The following is a 17022-nucleotide window of genomic DNA, read 5'->3' as shown; positions in this document are numbered from 1 at the left end:
TCGTGCAATCTACCACCAAGGGAATCCTGTCGCCTCAAGAAAAGAACAGGACTGTATAATGAGAGGCAGAGGTCTTTCTTTTGATGATGGGAGTGGAGGTGTGAGAGAGAAAGTGGAACGGAGAAAGAGACAGACACTCGAAGGGGGTGTCTTGGAGCGGGCTTGGGGAAAGACATCTGATATCCCAAAACTAAAACCGTTCACATACGTACAAGCATGTGACGCCCTGGTGACTTGTACTGTCATGCAGTGCATATTTTGGCAGCACGGCACGACACACTCGGTTCCGTGCTCGCCTTGTTCCAAAAACACCGACAACGCTTGAAGAGAGATATCAAACGTGCCAGCCCAGCCCGTGGAGTCCAGGTCTTTACAGTTGAAACATGAGCATAAGCAGGCTCCATTTAAAAAAAAACACACACACACACACACACACACACCCTTGTACAACTGGTGCCAAGGCCACATGCAACATGAGTGACCGGCGAGAGCACGAGCGTGAAGACATTCTGCTGTCATTTAAAAGGGATCCCAGTCTGGTCTGCGGGGAGAGATGAACGTTTATTATGATGTGATAATAATGTGGCGCCTTGAGGCTTGTGTTTCCTGGCAGCCAGACCAGGACGGACTGTGACACTGGTCCTTAAAGTGACGGAGTGTCTCTGATGTAAGAGGGAAAGAAAAAGGCGCCAGGGAGTGAAGGGGTGTGGAAAATGTGCACAACTTCACCACAAGGGAGCGACATGATCAACTTCAGATCGTTTCTTTTCAATACTTTCTTTGCATTTGAGGCATATTTTTTTCCAGAGTTACCTTTTAACTTGAAGTCACTACTTGTTCAAATTAAATGGAAGAAGGTCAAGCATATCTTTGGAAGATTGAATTGGTCATAATAATTATCAAAACAGAATAACATTACATTCATATTTATAATCAGTAAAACATTCTTTTTTGATTTTGTGGCTAAATCGGATTTATACACTTAGTTTGTGGCAGTGACTTTCACAAGAAACCTTTTTTTTTTCCTCCTTTCAAAAGACTGCACTTAAGGCCCAAATGTTACTGTATTTAGGAGATGCAAATCACATTACATCTAAATTCGTTAAAGCTTTTGAAAACCTGTATTTCTCTAAAATCCAAAACACATGTTTCAAACTAATGATTATTCTAACTATGTGGCTCAGACTGGCTCCATTCAAGCAAAAACTGCAGTTCTCTTCAGTCAATATGCATGTACAGTATAAGGAAAATAATGTTTTTTTAAAGAAATTCCCCCAAAAAACCACTGTGAAAACACTTTTTTTATGTTGTTTTTCAGGGATCAGTAAAAATTACTAACAAAACTGAAATGCAATACAGAAATTGGAGTGCATTCACCATACAACAAGTTTGTATCACATAAGTCATTTAATCCCACTGCTCACCAAATTTACAAGTGGGACTATGTGCAAGCGTTGCAACAGTATATCAAATAAGCTATCCAATAAAGGCACCAGTTAATCTCTGATAAACAAATCATGTGCCAATTTTGCTTCGTTTGACAATAAATGTAAATATCTTTGATCAGTCTGACATCACAAAAATATTAATAGTTATATTAATCTATGAAAAAAGTACTCTCAGTATTGGATAGAATAAATAATGCAGCTGCAGTCATCCGAGTGTAGAAAAATAGAAATACTGACAGAAAAATAGGGATCTGGTAGTTATGATAATAGATTAAATTAGATTAACCACTGATTTAAATATCATCTCACATTGGAGACGCCCGATTTACAAATTGCACTTGTACAAATATTAACATGTAGGCATCTTTGAGCGCTGGAAAGTAATAAATCTTCTGGTTACTACGTTTGCTAAAAAAAAAAAAAACACAGTCCATGAATGTACCATAAATTCAGAATAGTTGTTATATTGCAAGTTGTGAACTCTTATCAGGCCTTGATGTTTGTGCTGGAAATGTGAAAATGCGGGCAAAAAGAGCTTCACAAATACTGGCGACGTGACTGGATCCCACAGAGGAAACGAAAGAAACATAATCCCAACGTGACAAAAAGTTGGGAGGGCTGAGCTGAAGCTTACCTTTAAAGTGCCCACGTCTCAATCTCACTCACTAACTGCAGTATGTGCTGGGGAAGAAAAAAAAAAACTGAGCCCCACCTTGCTACTTGTGGGACTTCTAGGGATCCGCATGATAATTGTTAAGAGCCTCCTTCCTGAGCGTACATGATTATCAGACGCGGGGCGTTCATGTCCTGCCTGACCTGCGTCCACATTTAAGCAATCGTCTTTGTATATAAATGAGGAAAACAAAGCTTCGTCCTCAATTTAGAAACGAATCGACTGTGGTTAAATTAAATTCTGCTGTATCGTCACGTTCTCAATCAAAATGTGCTCAAGAAACTAGAAAGTACAGGACGAGTGAAGGGTTTACCTATAAATCTAGACAGGTGGAGATCTTTGTGATTAAAACCTGGAAATGTGCTTTAAATAATAATTTACTTTCTACCCAACGCCCACCAAATTGTGCAGCCTCTTATAAAAATTCCACCAAAAAAAAAAAAAAAGGAAATGTTATAACGTGTTGCTGAAATGTGTACTTTGTTCGTGAAATAAAGAGATAAGCAGAGTGGAAACAAGCACAACCGTTTGCACTTCAGTGCAAACCACAGTTGGTATGTGGCCTTAAGCTACCGCCTTCATGATTCCTGTAAAGCGTCTCGGAGTGCGTGGTGTCCAGTGGGTGAGAGTCTGAGCGGCGGTCTACATGAGTCCACAGCAGGGCTCCTTACTGCTGGACTGCTCCTCTTCCGGGGCTCGGAGTTTCAGCAGCGGAGGATCTCCGCTCGCCGGCGTGAAGTACACCTGGCTGGGGGCGACCGCCGGCTCCGCCGCCGGCGTGGTTTGGATCTCCTGCTGCTCGGGCGGGGCGGCCGTCCCCTCGGCGGGAGACTCCTCCTCTAACGGGGGGGGCAGCGGCGGCGGCGGCGCGGGGAACTTGTTGAGCTTGGCGGCCGCTCGCTGCCGCTTCAGGTCGGCCAGGGTGTGGTGGGATTTCTCCCGGGTCATGCTGTCCGCTCCCTCGGGGCTGAGCTGGTAGGAGGCGCTGCGCTCCATGAGGCCCCCGCCGCTCCACAGCTCCCCGGGCACCGAAGACGCCAGAGACACGGGGGAGGTCTCGCCGTTCCCCAGGCTGGACACGGCCTTTCTGTCTGCGGCCTGCGGTTCTTCTGAACGCGACGCCGCCGCCACCGCGGCGCCGGCGACCTGCAGCACGGGGGGGGGAGGAGGGAAAAACTGTGATGAAAGAATTCGAACAAAAAAGGGGGGCGAGAGAGGAGGAGTGAGAGGAGGACGGCGACTCACCATGGTGGCGTGCTGGTGCAGCTCGTTGTCGGTCTGTCGGTCCTCGTCGTCGTCCTGCGGCTCGGGCTGTCGGCCGCGCTCCTGCCACACCATGGCCTCTTTGTGGTGCTCGCGGCGGTACAGGCTGGAGCGCTCGTTGACACTGACACGACGCACCACCTTGCTGTAAAGGGGCGAACCAGAGAAAGGGTGGCGGTGAACACGACACCGTTCCAGCCCTTTTGAGCGGCTATTCCTCATCCCCTGGCTCCTCCGAGCTCCTCCTCACCCTCTGCTGCCGGTGCTGGACGCTCGCCTCTGCAGCGTGCCCGTCTGCCGGTCCTGGCTCTTCATGATGGCGTCGTGTTTATGCTTCAAGTCCATCAGTTTGGCTCGGACCTCCTCGTCCATGCACACGTCTGACCGGCAACGGGAACAAGTCAGTTCATTTCAATGTATTTGCCAGTGGAGAAGGTTGAAATAAACACCCGGCTCACCGAGAGGCGTCTCATCGAGGACAGACTTTGCGTTCAGGCTGGCTCCGTGGCCCACCAACAGTTCCACCATTTGAACCTATGATTTAAAAAAAAACAAAAAAAAAACAACTTGTTAATTGATATTCATACATAAGAGAAGTGAGTTTTGACTGCAGTGCCAACCTGTCCCCAGCAGGAGGCGGCATGGAGTGGAGTCCATCCGTCAGAGTCCTTCACGTCAACCTGAGCTCTGTTCTCTAATAACAGCTCTGCTACAGACGCGTATCCATTGGCCGACGCAATATGGAGCTGAGAAGAGTTCGACACAGACAAAACAAGACGGAAGAATCCAGTCAGCAAAGTGGTGCATTTCACTGCTTTTTGTAAAAATAAATAAATAAATAAAAATAAGTGGAACTTGAGGTTTTATTGTCGGATGGTACAATATTGTTAATATTCCCTCACGTTATCTCAAGTCGTTGTCAATTTTCTATTTGCATGTGTTCTTGTCTCTCACCAGCGTAGTGCCATTGTTGTCCTGTGCGTTCAAGTCGCTCCCATTCTGAATCAGAGCCTGGATGTCGGCCAGCATGGCGGCCTCTTTGGCTCCTCTGCATTCATCGATGCGGTCCTGAGTTATTCCTGCACGAGGGAAACACACAAAGTGACGGAACCAAGGTTACGAGTGAGCAAACGCATGGCTGGGGGGGTCGTGATGATGCAAGACCTTTAGTTTTTACTTCGAGTCTGGACCATCGTGTGTGGCGCTGGATCTCAGAAGAAGGTTGTCGGCCAGTTAATAACACTTTGGTACAGTGGTAAGTATTGTTTTTAAAGTCTGCGATGGAGTATAGAGTTTACATACTCCCGCCTGTGTTTTCATCTTTTTGAACATTTTGGATTTCCTCCTGCAGTTTCAAGACATTCAGGTCGAGTCATGGAATAAGCTCTTGCCACCACTAACCTTTTTATAACTCTATTAATGAAACTCACACACTTCTCATCAAGTCCGTATCGGATTCATCTTAACTGACCCTGTTCAGCCATCACCATCTCCAGCAGCTCCAGGGTGGCCTCATCCTCACAGAGGTCATAGGGCATGTTACCGTCTGCATTCACAGCGAGCAGGTCGGCCCCACTGAAGGCAAACACACACCCAAATGTCAACAAGCAGGCATTCATCCATGTTTCCACACGCAAAGAGGACGATGTTACAGTGGAACATTACAACGTATAAAGGCATCTTTTCAGCCGACAAATTTGCACCGTTTTCATTAAAAAGGTCCCCGTTTAAGCGATAACCTACGGAATAATATCCAGTTGACATGAAATGAAAAATTAAGCAAAATATACTATAGTAAAATTTAAGACGATGTTTTGTAAAATGACAAGCTTTATAAATCAATGACATTTCACATCCGTACCCTTGGACGACATTTGAAAACACAGTTCAGAAGGTGCACTCACGCTTGAATGAGGAGCTGCACCAGCCCAGTGTGTCCACAGGTGGCAGCAGCGTGCAGAGGCGTCCACAGCTCGCTGTCGCAGGCGTTCACACAGGCGCCGGCGTCCAGCAGGCACTGCACAATCTCCACAAAGTCGTCGATGCAGCACTGGGAAGACAGCAGTCGCGTGTGAATTGGAGTGATAATTACAGACGTGACAACCGATCGGGTTGAGACAAACAATGCACGAGCAGATAGGATTAATACGCTGGCTTAAGCAATAGTTTTTGGTTCAACCCTCTGCTGTGCAAACACCAAGTTTTCCAAAGGTGAGAGCAGCGTCATCTGCTTTAAGAAAGAGTTCTCTGTGGCAACAACCACTCCGCCCACGAGCACTTGGAAAGAGAAATAAACAGTATAGAGAGCGAGAAAAGCCGCCAGGAAATCCCAGTTTAACCTGAAAGGCAAATGCAGTGTTTTATATTTGAATTTTTAAAGTTTAAACCAACAATACGGTGGCCTTTTTTGACGGTACCTTCTTCTACATGTGTACTCATCTAGGAGAGGTATGTATGCTTTGGAGAGTCGCCTTCACTCAACTTCTGACCCTCAAATTGCCATTTGGGGAGATAAATCCACCCAAGATAAGTTAAGGTTCAGACATAATAAAAAACAAATCGCTGAAGCTTTGGATGCGCTCACAGGGCAGCGGAAGATGATCGAGAAGTCATGAGGGAATCGCAAACTGACATGTGTGTCACATTGTGTCATCGTGGTCCTGGTGAATATTTTAAGTAAGAATATTTAAACAATGGCCTCAGTACAAAAAAACTGATTTTGCCTACAGTTGCATTTGTGAAAGCACTTGAAATGTATAACCCAGGACTCCCAACAAAGCTGTCAATATTTATTTATTCTGGGGTGGTGACAGCATGACGCATCTTAATCCACTTCTGATTGGCTTGCCACAAGTTTCCCACCTTAATACGAAGCAATCATCACTCTCCTCATGCCCGTCCCTAACTCACCCCACCTAGAAAAGAGGGGGGGAGCAGCCAAATGGAGCCGCAGCAGATTGAGCCATTGCAAGCGGAGTAGAAAGTGAGGGTGGAGTTTAATTTGCTTATGTTGAACAAACATTTGCATTTGGGGCAGACAAACCCCCATGTACAAAATAAAAGCAGGAGGGCTCAGCAACCAATTTGCATATTCTGTGAGTAAAGAGACATCAGTGTTAAATAAGACCTACGTCAGGTCCATTTAGTTTCAAATAGCTATATCTTTAGCGTGGCTGTGCACTGCGGTTCACACAACAGATGGAGTTGTACAGACACGGGCCAGTGACGGGTCACTTCTCTGCCACCGTGTACCTGATGCAGGGCCGTCAGTCCGTCCTCGTTGACCAGATCCGGGCTGACGCCGCCGTTCAGCAGCTGCCTCACTGGGGAAAAACAACAAGCATACAACAGCATTATGACTCACTCCCCGCTCAGTCTCGTCCATATAAATATTAAAACACCTCAGCTCGCACGCCCTCTACATAAAGACAAACAAATGCAGCCGAGAACACAATGATCGGCTTATTACAACCTGTGACAAATTATTAATGCATTGCTTACTAACAACTTGTTGGTTTTCCAGAGCCTCGGGAAAATCATCTGGCATATGATCGTCTGATGTTCTAAACCAGGGGTGTCAAAGTCATTTTAGCTGAGGGGCCACGTCCACCCTAACCTGACCTCTGGAGGGCCCAACAAGTCAAACGTAACACATTAAACTGCAGATATGGACAAATGTCAGTGTCTTTCCTTCTTTTGATCCTTTTGGAACTGCAAGAATTTGACAGTCTATTCTGAAATTTACATATTAAAGTTAATCAGACATTATATTTGCAAAAAAACAAAAAACAAACCCAGAGTCACCTGTATCTGGATATCGTATTTTTATTCAGGATTAAAACAATTTGTAATCATCTGGATTTTCTGAATTTTTTTTGAGTTTACGTGTCTAAAGTATCACTTCACATAAATTGGACACCTTTATTGTGAAAGGTGTTGTGTTATGTGACCTCCACTGATGCATTAATTAATTCTGACCAAGGGTGGTTTTAGATGTCATTTTTGCCAATCTAGTGTTTTTACATCAGCCTCTGTCAGTTTTCATATTTATACTTACAAAAAAAAAGAAAAAGAAATCCCATGGCGGGCCGGATTAGATCTTGTGGTGGGCCGGTTCTGGCCCCCGGGCCGCAGGTTTGACACCCCTGTTCTAAACCTACCAGCAGAGTAGGAGATTTGAAACACTTGGTCGTAAAGGGTTCACGTCTAAATATCTGGACCCAAGCAAAGAGGATAATCCAATCAAAGTTATTCAAATCCCGTCTAATTTGGCTGAATAATGAAGACCTAAATTAATTACCCCATTCGCCCTCTCGCTCAACCCCCGGCTCCAAAAGTAGGTGTGGAAAAACACACAACTGGACATCAACTTCAGTTCAAATTCATTCAAAACGTAAAGCAAGAAAAGCCACAAAATAATACTGGAAAGCACAGTTGAAACTAAACGATTTTCTTTTTCCATGTTTAACCACAACCATCAACAAAATTCCAAAATTCCATTCTGGCTGTCGGCGTTGTGCGTGCTTACCCTCGGCCACGTCGTTGCGGCCCGCCGCGTCCAGCAGGGTGATGGTGTTGGGGAACGTCACTTTGGTCGTGCGCGGCTTTTTCTTGTCGGCCTTGGCCCGGGACCCCCGCGCCCCGTCCTTCTCCATCTGTGCCCAGGCCTTCAGCTGCTGCGCACGGCGCTTCTGGGCGTGCTTCAGCCGCTCTGTGGCGCTCAGACGCCCGACCGTCGCCATCTCGCCGAGCAGCTCGCTGTGATCTGCCGCCATGCTGCCCCAAGAAACAAGAGCGCCTCCGACGGTGGCTTTGCCCCCGAGTTTCACTTTGTTTGTGAAGGCATTAAAACCTTTGAGCGATCAGTTTCCAAATGTTTTATGTGCCTCGATTTTACCCTTGGAAGAGACAAGGGCAACAAAAAAGGAAAAAAAAAATAAAATAAAAATGTTGCAGGTCCGTTAGGTGACAGATATTTCCATGATTTCAGAAAGAAAACACACCCAAGAATTGACACAATGTCTCTTTCCCATCTTCCGAAGACAAAACTCTTTATCGTGTTGAAGTGAAACGGCGATAGAGTGGCGTCCGAAATGCAAAAATCCAAACTGAAGACTTCAACCAGACGTCAGCCATTGCTTCCATTTCAGTTGTGGGAAGTTGGAACACAATCCTTGGAATACAGAGCGTGGAAGTTAAACTGCTTTCCAGGTTCGATCGGCCATTTGAACTTTAATCCATGCCGGTGGCGATCGTGTACAAAGACGCACGGCCGACCAAAAGGTAAATATTAGAGAATCCATGTGTGGAGGTGAGCAATAAATCCACGACGCTCAGGGACAACATGAAGAGGCGTCCACAAGATCCAAGTAAGGCCTTCTTTGGTTATTATGATTATACTCCGTATTTAAATATTCCTTAGTGGTACATGGAGAACATTCTCAACGTGTTGCTGTTTGAGGAGGGGGCTGTTGTTGTTGTTGTTGTTAGTGGACTCTGATTATTCCTCAGAAGCATGGAGCCTGGAGTGAAGGTTTCAGTGACTTGCTCTTCAGCACCATAGCTTTATGTCTGTAAATGGAGAAAGAGGAAAAAAAAAGTGAGTGCTGTGTTACCGTATAATGTCGGCAGGCTGCCCTCCTAATCCTGTTATCTTTAACCCCTGAGCCCCCCCCCCCCCCCCCCCCCCCCCCCTCTTCTCCCACTCCTCTCCTGAAGGGAACTTGAGAAGGTGGGACGCTTTTCATGAATGATTGACACACCCTGCGGCCCGGCGTGGGCCTTGCCGACGTTGGGGTACCCACGAGAGGGGGGGGGGGGGGGTTGAGGGAGGGGCGATGTGTCGACGTGATCGGATGGTGAGCATGCGACACGTTTCAGTGCAAGTTCTCACCGTGGCAACCTCGGTTAGCTCTCGTTACCTTTCGTTAACTTCCAATGGCGAGTTACATGGCTCACACACACGCCTCGCTCTTTCCAGGCTGCTCATATATTATTTAGGCATGGGGCCTGCGAGCGCTGAGAGGACAGTCAACTGGAGGCACTCAGTGAGATGGAGAGAGTGACTGACAAGACGGCAGGGCCAGGCCAGAGAGTCAATAACCAGTGCAAGAGAGGGAGGCCACAGCTTCGGACGACCGACAACAACTTGTGGTCATTTGTCACAATGTTTTGAATACAAGACTCATACGCTAAAGGAAACAATAGAGCTACTTCATATCTCTTCCTCACAGACAGTGCAGGAAAGGAGACCCTTCTATCATAAAACTTCATAACTGTCTTTTTTTTTTTAAAGCACCTTTCCATGTGAATATTGTAGCTAATTATTTATTGCCAAAATATATATATATATACTGATCTACTCATTTTATTCTATTTCCTGTCGATTATTATTATTCTCTGTGGATCATTGCTGTTAAAAATTCTCCCCAGGATTAATATAAATAGGTAAATGGACGTCACTTATATAGCGCCTTCCAACTTTGTGAGTCCTCACACCTTCGCCGGGTTCGGCGTCTTGCTCAAGGACACTTCGGCATGTCGGCAAGGTGGAGAGGGGAATCCAACCTGAAACTTTCCGATTGGGAGACGACCGCGCCAACCAACCAAACCAACCGCCAACCCGAGATACACCGAATAAAGTATTTTCTAATCTGTTCTACAACGCATGCAATACTTTGCCTTCATTTTCAAGGCAGCGGCTTTATCTTTTGAGTCTGTGTGGTTCATATTGAAGGGCGACGCTTCACCCACCGTCACCGTGTTCCAATATTACAGACAAACTCAGAACCTGACTGACGCAGAGCTGGAACAACCACTTATTAAAACTGTATAACTCACAGCTGTTTGAGAACAGATTTGGGAAAACTAATTAAAAAAAAAACCCGGCTCCAAGGCAAAGCGATGAACTTGGCGATACAATAACGTATGTGCTTCCCGACGACAATCTGGTGGCTGGAGCACGGAAGATTAAAAAAAATTGTCAAACTATCAGCATGTGATGATTAGCCGTAAGCAGCTTGAGCCGCTGCAGCAGGCTGGCGGCCTTCACCACCTTTTCACATCCAGAATATACACACCGCCACTTACATTACTCTCGTGACACAATCATCTCTCTCAGAAGGCTGTGAACAATAAAGCAAATGTGGAACACGGCACCCTCAGTATTAGAACATTTTTCTAAATAATAAAAACACATCTATGTGCTTCAAGGGTATATTTTCATGAGAAGAAAACGATTATGGCGAACTAAAGCCCACAGGTCTTCAGAGCTGGGGTCTCTTCTTAAATGTAGGTTAATACATTCAGACTTATCATTCGTTCCTGCTTTGCATTCCTACTATTTTTAGGGTAACTAACCTCTCGCCCTTTGTTACGAGCCACAATGTAAGGATTTCCTTAGACTGAAGTAACAACTTAACACTTCCAAATAGACTGGCACTCAAACAAAAAAAAAAAACACATATAGCCTCAGACCTGGACTGCACAGATGTAAAGATTTAACAGGCCAACGATCAATAAATATGCTGGGCAAGCGACGCATTCTATAAATACATGTTCATGTCAACTGGGGAAAAAAATACAGTATTTATCAACATTGTTACAACTTGTGATTGAGTAGAATAATTCAGGTTTGGTCCGGGTTTCTCACCACAATGAAGAATTGAAAATGGGGACATGTTTGTGGCATTTTAAGAGGCTTTACGAGAAGAAAAGATTGGAGGAACAGGAGAAATCCCTGCAAGAACTTGACAGCTGCATTAGTGGGGTAATTCCCGGCACAATCTGAAAGATCAGTGGAATGAAGATTACTATCTTAGTTTTGTGTGACTCAAGTTAAAAATACTTCTGATCATTGATATTCCAGATATATATATATTTTTTTTATATATAGACGCACTTGCTTAACACGTGCATGGCTTAAATTTGATGACCAAATCCAGAGGCTGTAATGTTATACACGGAACATGATTTTTTTTGGGGGGGGGGGGGGCTGAGGAAGAGAACCAGACACAATGCTGTTGAGCTTAGCTAATCCAGGGACACAAACAAGAACAACATCATCCATCAAGTCCGCACAGCTCAGTGTTCAGACCTTTGACACTGACTGCCAGAAGCGTTTTGATTTCCTGGAGTTACACGTCACGCGTACTTTTATTGCACAGTATGGGGAGAGGGGACAAAACACATTAGGTGGCGAATGGAAGGCGGTCTGCTCTACCTATCAAGCTGCAGCAAAGATTATAGTAAGAATACAATGAGGTTTTTTTTCAAGACACAAATGCATTTATTCTTTGCGTTAAAAACTTTCAAATCAGGAGTGATCTGTTAATCTCAAGGGATGTTTAATGATAAAAGTTTTTGGTTGTGGAAGTAGAAGAAAAAACAAGCAAAACACCCTCATGTTACAATTTACAATCACCAATTAGCCTCAAACGCATGTTTCTGACAGAGGAAACTGCAGTATCTGGAGGAAAACCTCACACATGCATAGTGACTAAGAAATGCAGCACAGAACTGAACCTGAATCAAAGATACTCCCAGTGTGAGCAGAAAAAACATGATGACAGTGCTCAAGACCGCAACTCAAACAAACCCTTCCTATAAATGGCACCGTGCAGAGCGGCGCAGTGAACCGATGGCAACAAGGCAAGTCGAGTGTGTGCGTCCACGTAACTTGCTGCTTCACACCAACGCTGAGCCCAGGATTCTAACATAGTACACGTGTAGATTAGTCAATACTCCTCCCTCCTCTTTTGTGTAAACCAATACTGCACTGAAAGTCAAGCCGAGATTCTCTTGTTGGGAAAGTTTACCTTGAATTAAACTACAGCCTCTCGGTTCAGTATTTGCTTGAGAGCACTAAAGTGGAGACAGCTGTGGAAGTCGCCTGGAGGACAGCAGTTTGGGAGCAAGCAAAAGCAAAATGTGTGGCAACACAGAAATGTACATATATATATATATATATATAAAGTGCCAATTTCCTTTCTGAATATATTTTTCCCCAAGCGACACAAACAACGAAACCCCTGTCAATGGGTCTAAAAGGAAACCAGGTAGCCTGACATGTGGATGTCATGATAAATAAGAAACTGCAGTTGAGGTGAAAGCAGCTCAATAGAAACACGTGAAGGATCATTATTTCTCTACGGTCCTACCTGTGTGCCCCATTACACAATATTTGAGAGCCTGTGGCGTCCCGTCAAGGCTGCAGCTCCATATACGTGCTTTTTTTTTTATTCGCCTTTCCTTTTCCCTCAGATACATTAAACTCCTAAAAATGGAGAAGGAGGAATGTGTTGGTGACAAGACTGTAAAAAGCTTGTGATTCTCCGAGTCAGACATCCCAGGCAGACGAGGAAATACGAGGTGGGATTACTGATACTCTCCAAACTCTTGAAAATCGTACAAGCAGAAATACAAATATTTAATTCATTTTGGGGGGGGTAGTACCTGAGTCAATAGGACATTTTTAAGTCTTCAGACTTATTTTCCATGTAACATAACAGGAAGGGCAGTCTTCAACTGCTGAGGAACACACACTTTCATTCAACAGGAGGAATGAATAGAGTACTATGAACACACACACACACACACACACACACACACACACACACACACACACACACACACACACACACACACACACACACACACACACACACACACACACACACACACACACACACACACACACACACACACACACACACACACACACACACACACACACACACACACACACACACACACACACACTTGTGGCTGAACTTAGAAGTATACAAAAGAGAATACATTAAACCTTCCAGCTCAAACATGACGTAGTGGTAGACAGTGGTGGTGTGCAGCCACCGGCGCAGTGTGCCATTTAATTTGGACACGCTGTACGTTCCAGAACCATTCAATGAAATAAACAACGCCGAGTCGACGCGACTGGAACGATCCCGACTGGACTTTGAAACCCTGCCAAGCCAACCTCCGCGGCCTGCCAAATGGTCAGGAGGGGCTGTTTTGGTCAGTATGGAGGGGCTGCCAGATGTTAAACCTTCCTCTGAAAGTTGTCAAAAATCAACCTGATTGCTTTGTGTTCCGAGTGATGACAAATTCATCAATCTCAGGGGTCCCGGAGAAGGAAGACATTACAAACATGAAGGACTTCCTGGACCAGGAAGGCTCGCCCCTGTTCAACGATCTATAGAACTGGGAAAGTCAAGTTGATGAGAACTGTATGATCACAGTGACGGTCAAACGAACCGAACAGCGCTTGGCTTTCTGTACTTCAATCATTATATAATCAAACGCACACTGGTGATGGTTTGTAAACCAGACAAACCAGGACAGGAACACGGCTTTGTTTGGAGTCGTTAACCGTGTTTTCGTTCATCTCAGTAGAGGAAATAATGGTAGGTAGAGGTACAGGCGTTTAAATGGAAGACCAGCAGGGGAGTGGCGACAAACGAGAAAGAGGGGAGGGCCTACAATAAGCCTCATCATGTGTAAAGGTTTGAGCTGCTCCATGTAATCACTTAGAAATCTCAATAATTCTGCCAAGCAGCCAAGGGGGGGGTGGAATGATGTTTGTTGAAGGGAGATACGAGATATTTGGTGTCAAGACAAAAAATATACAAAGCGTTGCTGCTTTTTCTGGAGGACAGGATACGGAGTGGGAAGAAGGATGTGGAGGAAAGACGGTGAAGGAGATAAAGTAGAATTTGAGGAGGAAGGAAGGATGGCGAGGAGACAAACAAACAAAGGCGACTCTGGCTTAGCCTACAGCAGGAAGTAAGGCAGTGTGAAACATGCAGAGATGTCAATGGCATTTACCTGCAGAATGTCTCGGGCATGTTGGGAAAGAATTGCTTCAGTGAGAGAGGAAAAATATCAGGGGGGGTTCAAGAACTCAACAGAAACCGAGTTGAGGTTGACCTATCTGGCTTCTTGGAATTTACTTATTGTTTGTAGTATACACAAACACAATATTCCTAATTTATATACAAACAATAACGTTTCATGGCCTCTACGAACTTGAACAATGTTGACTAAAGGATTTGTAAAGCCAATAGGTCGGGCTATTTACCCAGATGACTTTACCTTTCAGTATTTAGTGGTCCTATGAATCAATCTTATTCTCAGCCTCAATCCTAAAAGTATCCAGACACTACAAGTACTATGGCAAACCAGCTGCTGAATAATTTGTGTCAAAGGGCAAGATCATTATTTCAGCTACAACAGAGGACCTTTAGATTGAAATTGTGACATTCAAAATGATCACTTGCGCTTTATCTGTCACAGACCCAGATAACCCCATGTGTCATGCCCAATATATCTTTCAAAAGCCATAAATCAGCCATTATACTGCACTGTTGTACAAAACAATTAAGCTGAATACAAAAGAAAGTCCTCAAAGAATGACAAAAGTTACTTTTTCATGCACTCAAAACACAAAAAGCTTGATTTAAAAAAAAAAATTAGACTACATGGAAGAATGTCTGAATCCAATTATTGATTAAAAGTAAAGGGAACACAGGTGAAACATAGATACTAGAGGCAGAATGGTTCTAATAACAACAAGCTCCATTCGAAATGAATAGAAGAGACACATAATGGGACCTTGTGGACGTTGAACTGTGAGCCAGTCATTCATATAAACAGCACGTGCAGCCAAAAGGCAGCAGAATCTCTCACCTTATAAGGGCAAAGTTAACACAAACACAAACCAAAACACCCTTTTTAAGACCATATAAAATAAGCAGAGGGAAAACTTTAGCGTCTCGGCCGGAGGCGTCAGGAGGAGATTAGCTAACCAACTCACGAGCTGGTCAACAACAGGTGGTTTTTAGTCGTGACAGGAGGGAAGCAGCTCGTTTAATCTCCCGGACTTCATTCATCAACTCTCCGGTTGGAGAGAAAAGCGAAACGTCCGGAGACTTTATCCCGACCTGGCGACTCTTGTCACCGGTTGGAAATGTGAGGAAACACCTGCGGGGCGGCTGCCATTGAAGAGTCAGGCGCCTCGCGGCGTTACCTTTAGCCCCGGGTTAGCTTCCAGGCGTTTAGAGCCGCGGCGGCGCTGATTAACAAGCCGGAGCCGGAAGGTAAAAAGCGACTCAACGCGGCGGGTGTGTGAGAGAGAAACGGGACGATGGAAGCGACTTTGCCGGCGGCGAGAGGAGGAGAGGAGAGGAGGGGACGGCGAGGAGGTTACCTGGAGGCTGCTGTCAGCGGCGGCAGGTCGCGCGCAGGTCTGCGGTGAAACTGAATGAGACTCCGGCTCCAGCTCCGGCCCGCCCTCAAGGGAAATGCTTCACCATAACAACCGGTCCGGACCTGTGCCCTCCTACCGGCAGACAGGCTCCTGCTCCTGCTCCTGCTCTGCTCCTGCTCCGGTCAGCCCTCCCTCCGAGGAAATGCTTCACCATAACAACCGGACCTGCGCCTTCTCCTCCCCGCCGACCAGCTCCAGCAGGGGGCGCCGAAGCCCGCCCGCGAGAAAAGCGCTTCCATGTACAGCGGAAATTGTTTGATTTTAATTTATTTATGATCAACTTTTATTATCCAGAATTCTGTCTTATTTTATATTTAAAAAAAAATTGTTTTTATTATTTAAAAGTAATTTTATGTTTTGTTGCCCTCCTGCATTTTCCCCTCAAATTCAAACTAGTAAAGCACCGTTTGTCTCTTGATTGTTGTCAGTGGCTGGAAACACAATATTTTATTATGATTATGATTATGATTATTATTATTATTATTATTATTATTAATAATAATAATAATAATAATAATAATAATAATAGAAGCATTCAGACACATTTATTGTAATTTTTAATAATTTATTTTCTAGTTGTGTGTTATTTATGTGCTCTATGTGATACGAGACTATGTTGTTTATATTATACATGTTCGAAAATAAATGGTTACTATTGTTAAGACGAGAGATAGATAGATAGATAGATAGATAGATGTTGTGAAACAGAGGTTCAGCTGTCAAATCTGTATGAACATTAATGTCATCGTCAAAACCAACAGACTTTCCAGCAATATGATGAATTCACACCACAAAAAAGGCAGTTCTAAAGTTAAACTATGGGTCTAGCACAATACCTGCAAGGTGTTGGACCCGTGAGTCTAAATTTAAGAAAAGGAGACTTTAAAAAAAAAAGAAAAACAAATAACCGAAAGTGAGCAATTCAAGCTTTACACTTCTTATTTGCTATAACTGTCACTATTCTATACAAACAACATATGGTTTATTGATGACACACACACACACACACACACACACACACACACACACACACACACACACACACACACACACACACACACACACACACACACACACACACACACACACACACACACACACACACACACAAAGAAACAAACTGCAGCCCTTCCGATAACAGGACATTAAGTCACTTGCAAATATTGGTGAGTGGTGGGTTTTCTCAAATTAGTCACAAAATTTTGGGGTCAAATAAAAAACACCTCTCAGCTATTCGGTTAGGGTTAGGGTGACAATCTGGTTCTATTGTTTTCCTCAGCGCTTGAGGAAGGTTGACGGTAAACAGAAGATGCATCTTGTTCCATTTCTTCCTCATACACAATATTTTCTATAGTTGCTCGACAGATCTAGAC

General features: G+C 44.6%; 1 protein-coding gene across 1 annotated transcript; it reads right to left on the bottom strand.

The window, feature by feature from the left end:
• Window positions 1-1376: 1376 nt before the first annotated feature.
• Window positions 1377-15726, bottom strand: ppp1r16a (protein phosphatase 1, regulatory subunit 16A). Its single transcript, XM_080515042.1, has 11 exons — window positions 15590-15726; window positions 7913-8955; window positions 6637-6707; window positions 5289-5434; window positions 4856-4959; window positions 4339-4463; window positions 4005-4130; window positions 3843-3918; window positions 3635-3764; window positions 3367-3529; window positions 1377-3267 (listed from the first exon to the last, which is right to left on the bottom strand). The coding sequence occupies exons 2-11, from the start codon at window positions 8157-8159 to the stop codon at window positions 2764-2766; spliced, it is 1692 nt and encodes a 563-aa protein (XP_080371168.1). The 5' UTR covers window positions 8160-8955; window positions 15590-15726; the 3' UTR covers window positions 1377-2763.
• Window positions 15727-17022: the final 1296 nt, after the last annotated feature.

The sequence above is a fragment of the Blennius ocellaris genome (genome assembly GCF_963422515.1).
Source record: "Blennius ocellaris genome assembly, chromosome: 19".
NCBI lineage: Eukaryota > Metazoa > Chordata > Actinopteri > Blenniiformes > Blenniidae > Blennius > Blennius ocellaris.
This window is presented reverse-complemented; position numbering and strand designations above follow the sequence as displayed.

Excerpts from the sequence above, each read along its gene's own strand:
- ppp1r16a (XM_080515042.1), bottom strand. The coding sequence starts at position 8,159 with ATGGCGGCAGATCACAGCGAGCTGCTCGGCGAGATGGCGACGGTCGGG. Across the intron at positions 4,960-5,288 it reads GTGCAGCTCCTCATTCAAGC|TGGGGCCGACCTGCTCGCTG; the intron begins GTGAGTGCACCT and ends GTTTGCCTTCAG. Across the intron at positions 3,268-3,366 it reads TGCACCAGCACGCCACCATG|GTCGCCGGCGCCGCGGTGGC; the intron begins GTGAGTCGCCGT and ends CCCGTGCTGCAG.